The sequence below is a fragment of the Alnus glutinosa genome, chromosome 5 (genome assembly GCF_958979055.1).
Source record: "Alnus glutinosa chromosome 5, dhAlnGlut1.1, whole genome shotgun sequence".
In the NCBI taxonomy this organism is placed as follows: Eukaryota; Viridiplantae; Streptophyta; class Magnoliopsida; order Fagales; family Betulaceae; genus Alnus; species Alnus glutinosa.
Genome location: NC_084890.1, coordinates 4,529,604 through 4,535,821, shown reverse-complemented (window position 1 = coordinate 4,535,821; position 6,218 = coordinate 4,529,604). Strand labels below are relative to the sequence as shown.

The following is a 6,218-nucleotide window of genomic DNA, read 5'->3' as shown; positions in this document are numbered from 1 at the left end:
TAGTTGATATACCATAAACAAGAATCAATTTTTATTAAAAAACAAATTGAAAGTTGATAAACTGTCAAAATAAACAAAACAAAATAAAAATATTGTAATATATAACATTGCTCTTCACTAAATATCCCTCCTTTATTCCCCTCAACTTTAGTAAAAAAAATAAAATTGAATAAAATAAAAAACTTGCAAGCATGGTTGAATCGTACTGGGTCGTGACCTGGACTAAGTTATTGCCTTAGGACAATGGATTCAATCAACAAGTTGTCGGTTGAATTTATGGCTATGGTAATTAAATAATAAAATATGCATTCTTAATTGTAGCTTCAACAAAACCCTAGCGTGGGTAGAGCTCAGTAATTGAAGCCTCATTTCTTGAGGCTTCGACGGAATCGCCTTTAGATCTTTCGTCTGACTTTGTAACCCATGTGCTTTGCATCAATCGAGATGTTTCTAAGTCAATGTTGTTGTGCATAAAAAATGCAGGCTGCGAGGGTACTTGGAGAGTGATAGAGTAGCTATTAAGCATAAGAATTACTGAAGCCATGGTTGGTCTGTCAGCTACATTTTCTTGAACACATAGTAGCCCAATGTGAATGCATCTCATAATTTCAGTTGTTGCGCCTAGTCTTATTGTAGGATCCACAATATTTGAAGCAGTTCCCTCTCTCCAATTTTTCCATGCCTACAATATATAATTTAGATGGGTAAATACAATATCAGGAAAAAAAAAAAATTGTTAGAATTATGATAATTCCTATGTGTCCCGTGCCATAGTCATAGAACAAGAGAAATGTGCCCAAGTATGATTGTACTTACATAGCTTAGAAGATCCTCCACATTCTCTCCATTTCTGAAGCAATTGTTCTTTTGTCCACTCACTATTTCCAACACTAATACACCGAAACTAAAGACATCAGACTTTACTGAGAATTGTCCATGCATTGCATACTCTGGAGCCATATATCCGCTACATGTCAACATCAATAATATTAGTTTAATTTGGATATGGTAATAGAGCTTTCCATACTTCAAAATTGTTAGTTTTCCTGGATTTTCGGAATGAGTTAAATCTTGGTTAGAACTTTGATATTGTTTCTTTGGCACAAAGTAAACATCATATCTAACCTCCAAGGATACTTACTAGGTTCCAACAATTCTACTTGTATTTCCTTGAGTTTGATCCAATAAAAACAATCTTGCCATGCCAAAATCTGAAATTTTCGAGTTCATTTCTGCATCTAAAAGAATGTTGCTAGCCTTAAGATCACGATGAATAATACGAAGTCGAGAATCTTCATGAAGATAAAGAATTCCCCGAGCGATGCCTCCTATGATCTTGTAGCGCCTTTGCCAATCCAAATGTGCACGCTTGATTGGATCTATATTTCGAAGCATGTGATTCATGAAGTAAGATATGTGGAGGCAACCCACAAGAAACCAACATAATCTAAGGTTAAAATAAAAGTGCAAACATACCAAAAAGGAAGTGATCGAGGCTTGTATTTGGCATAAACTCATATATCAAAAGCCTTTCATCTCTTTCCAAGCAAAAGCCTAGCAGCCTAACTAGATTACGGTGTTGAAGCTTGGCAACTAATAGGACTTCATTTTTAAATTCTAAATCTCCTTGTCCGGAATTCTTCGATAATCTTTTTATGGCTATAACTTGTCCATCAGAAAGTCTACCCTGTTAATATATAAGAACAAAGAGCATATGTAATTATCAAGGAAGTCGAAAATTAACATATTTTTACTGATAAATGGTACCCTTCTTAATAAGATTATATTAAATCACCTTGTAAACATCACCAAATCCACCTTGCCCGAGCTTATTTGCTTCAGAAAAGTTATCTGTAGCAACTCTGATAGTGCTGAAGTCAAATTGCAAGGATTCCACGCTTCTAATCTCATCATCTTCAACAGCTTTACATGAGGAACAAGTCAACGCTTAAATGAATCAATTAAGTAGGTTAATTATTTAAGAAGAGTAACACAATTTAAATATTGCATATAGGGATGTAAATAAGCCAGTCCGTTCGACAGCCCGCTCGATACCCGCTCGGTTTAGCCCGATCCGAACTCGAGCTCGATACTGTAGAAACTCGATCGTTACTGTTGAAACCCGCTCGATTAGTAAGTGATACACACCCGACTCGCTCGACAAAACTCGATAGGGGCTCGCGAGCTCAACTCGTTTAAAGCTCGACGGGATCGCTCGCTCGACTCGTTAGTTCGACTCGTTAGCTCGTTCATATCTTACATATATATTAGTAAATAGTAAACATAGTATAATATATATAGTATTACATATTAATTATAATACTTTGATAACAATATTTAGTATGTTAAATTAACATGTTAAGTTACTAATAGTTAGTATATAACAATATAACAATATTAAATAGTTAGCATATATATATAAACACATATATCACATCACACATGGTTAACAATAGTTATATATTATACTTATATTATAGTTACTTAGTTATATAGAATATATTAGACTTACTATTTGTTCACATTATACATATACCATTGTTTATACTCTGTAGTTATATATAATAACATATTATTAATTTGTTACTTATAAACTATAGTTATGTAATATATTTTATAATATGCCTTATATACTTACATATTATATATTTATGTTATTAATAAATGCATAGATGTTGTTCATAAACTTGGGCTTGAATTCTGCTTTGATCACTCATTGAAAAATTTAATAGTTTACATCGACCTCTAGTTGAGCCGAGCTTGTCCAGTAACTCGGCTCGGCTCGAATGTCATTTTCAACGAACTCGAGCTTGAGCTCGAGCTCGCCCGAGTTTTAAACGAGCCGAGCTTGAACATGTAATTTATAGCTCGGCTCGAATTCGAGCTCGACTATTTAGGCTCGACTCATAAACGAGCTAGTCTTGAAATCTTCGAACTCGACTCGGCTCGGCTCGATTACATCCCTAATTGCATACAACAGCAACGGGCTTTCCAATACCAGTGATTGAAATAAAGTTTTTCAAATACCAAATGACACACTTGTGTCTACTAAATGTAATATATATTTACTGTTAGCTTTATAGGAAGTCACTTCTGACAGAAATTTCTAATTCAATCTACTTGAGGTGAGCAGATTGATATATAAGTATTTTCCAAATTATGACACGTTATATACATGCTAGAAAAACTTTACTCGTAATAGCAACGAAATCTTACTCCCAACATTGTGCCTATTACTTATCGAAGCACATGCACCTCTACAATATTCATGAGGCCTAATTTTTTGAATAATAAATAACAAAACCAAACTTTTACTTACTTTCAAGTTTCTCTCTTCTTGGCCTCCTCTTTACTCTGAAATATACGCAGAAGGAGATGACTAGTAACACAAAGGCGGCAATTGGCACAATTATAATGATGATAGTCCTAGATGTGTTCCTCTCGCTACCTGCAAAAAAAAAAAAAAATGTTCTCATTAGAAGATTCTTAAAGGTTTGGGTTCTAATCTTAGTAGCATAAATAACTTTAAAGTATTTGGCGTAATTAAACAAATACATTAACATAAGATCATATCTCATTCAGATTCTAATGAGTGAAAAAGATAGCCCAATTGTTCAAGTGTGAACAACTGCATCTTATGACCTCATAATTTGGTATGTTATATGCATAATGGCATATATGGGTACCTTTGGTTGTATTGGTGTTGGTTAATGGTGGGGGAGGAGATACTGGTGGTGCTACTGGAGATGTTGGGGGTGACGCAGCCGCTGTCGAGTTATAGAACTGGTAGATCTCAAACCTGAGATTACAGCTGGGACCAACGACTCTCCCACCTTTCTTATTATTGCAACAGACTGGAATACGTTGAATAGCGTCAACTAAGCAACTGTTGCAATCAAGCTCAGACAAATCAGGCGTGCACTGCACAAGTGCATATAATGTTTGAAATTCTGGTGCCGTTGCGTTTCCTGTTGCAAACTTACGAAGAGAACCACCTGCTACAGCTTGACTTCGTAGGCTTTCCAACAAGGTCCTAAGATCATTGTTGAATTTATCCGCGTTATTGGCCGACGACGCGTTGTTTACGTTCGACATATAGAAAATTGAACTAGTTTCCTTAACGCCCAAAATGGAGCGGTTTGAGTATCGTAACATACAGTGGTCGAACCATCCAATTGCCTCCTTCTGATTGGGGCAGTGCTGCTTGAGAAGAGACGTAGATATATTGAGGCAACCGCGGCAATCATCTGGGTTAACATCTCCTCTGCAAAGTCCAATTGCAGATACTTGGTCAGAGTTTTGGCCATAAGAGGAATTGTAGAAGCCATAGTCAATTTCTGTGTTGGAGGAGAAGGAGGAGAGGAGGTGGTTGAGGTTTCTCTCATAGGTACTGTTAGCGGTGTAGTTTCCATTGTCGTTTAAACAGAAATGATAAAGGAAGTCCGCCGTCTGCGCTACTGCTTGAGCAGTGAGTAAGAAGATGGCAGAGAGGAAGAAAAGTAATCTAGAGGAAACCATAATTGCCTTGCGTTCCGTGAAATGAGCCTTTAAGATTATTTAAAAAGAAAATAATATTCAACCTTTTCTTTTTTCCTTCTCGATCTATTTCTAGAAAGTTGTCAGTAGTCTTTAAAGCTGTTGGTGCCATTTCAGACTAAAGTAAAAGAAGAGTTATGTTGGCGGCCTGATCAAACTTTTTAGTAGTTGATTTTTGTTTTATATGTTTATGTTTTTGGTGTTTTGACTGATATAAAGGTAAAAATAAGTTTGAATATTGATTAAAGTTATTTATTAATGCTTTTAATTTCTTTTGCTAAAAAAAAAAATTGCCCCTTATTTTTTAGTTATTCTTAACATATAGAAATTCCAAATCAAAAGTACCTTATTTACAAGAAATTATGTTATACAGCTTACAATTAATTTACGTTAATTAAGTTTGATTTTTTAGATGTAAAGTTTTTTGGTAGACTAACCATCGAGCACAATTTTTTTTTCTTTTTTTGTTTTTAATAAAAATCTGCATATTTCATTGATCAAAGATTACGAGTATAAAACTCTTACATCACAAAGCATAAATCTCTGCAAAATTATAGTTAAAATGTTTATGAGATTACATGGTCATAGATACAAACAAAATTCTTACAATAAAGTGTTATCTATGACTTTCATCTTCTGCTAACGTATGTACAAAAATAGTTAAAAGAGTAGATCTGCTCCGAGCAGACTAGATCTAAGATAAGGATAATCAAATATTCTAGAAAAATTTATTTAAACTGGCGGTAAGAGATAACCCCTCACACCTAATTAACGATCTTCATCCCATAGATCGCCTATGCCAGCAGATTTAAAGAAAAAAAAAAAAAAAAACTCTTATTCAAAGCAAAAACATAACTAGCAAACAACAGCAGCGGCCAGAGAGAAGATGCACGACATAGCATGGAGATAGATGGACGGATACATAGCAGAGAAGCCAAAATTGCTTATCTGGTCAAAGATACCTACAAACAAAAGAAAAAACCAGAATGGAAGAGAGAGAGAGTAGCTAGAAGCAAGGAATAACTAGAAAGAGAAAATGACAGGAGGAGGAAGCAGATCTGTTTCTTTCTCTTCTTATATCTGTTTTCTTAAAAGTGAAGTCTAGGACATGCTTATCATTATGCACAACTTAAGATAATTAACTTTTGAAGAATTAAAAAAAAAAAAAAAAAAAAAAAAAAAAACCCGACGAGTAAGGATTTCTCCTAAGTTCACGATTTGCTTATCCTTTAAACTCTCGCCAATCCGTTGGCAATTTAAAAATGTGTATATATATATATATATATATATATATATATATATATATATATATATACTTGCAATTTATGAAAAGAATAAGTGGACATAAATAATGTTTAATTAGCGTACGTATAATAGTAAAAAATTATGGCACTTTCTTTTAGTCTACGTTTGTCCATGCAACTGCTAGTCTGCTAGCTGTATACTTTAATATCTCTCCATTAATTGATCCACCAAGTTGTTTCGCATGCGTTGAATAATGAAAGCTTAGTTTTCCAGTTGATTGAGACAGAAGTGGTCGAGGAGAAGCCACGTACGACGCGGAAACGTCCTCGCCATTATCCATGGTCCCATGCCCCATGGAAACTACTTTCTTCGCGGGCCAAACACTTGAAGCAGCGGTCCAGTACGGGTTTCCTATTAATGCGGTCCAGGGGTGCCGG

The 6,218-nt window shown here is 34.9% G+C and overlaps 1 protein-coding gene across 1 annotated transcript; it reads right to left on the bottom strand.

Moving 5' to 3' along the window:
• Window positions 1-248: 248 nt before the first annotated feature.
• LOC133867919 (cysteine-rich receptor-like protein kinase 44) lies at window positions 249-4,536 on the bottom strand. Its single transcript, XM_062304704.1, has 7 exons — window positions 3,687-4,536; window positions 3,320-3,448; window positions 1,796-1,923; window positions 1,477-1,687; window positions 1,142-1,379; window positions 817-967; window positions 249-682 (listed from the first exon to the last, which is right to left on the bottom strand). Exons 1-7 carry the CDS (start codon window positions 4,516-4,518, stop codon window positions 335-337), a joined length of 2,037 nt encoding a protein of 678 aa, XP_062160688.1. The 5' UTR covers window positions 4,519-4,536; the 3' UTR covers window positions 249-334.
• Window positions 4,537-6,218: the final 1,682 nt, after the last annotated feature.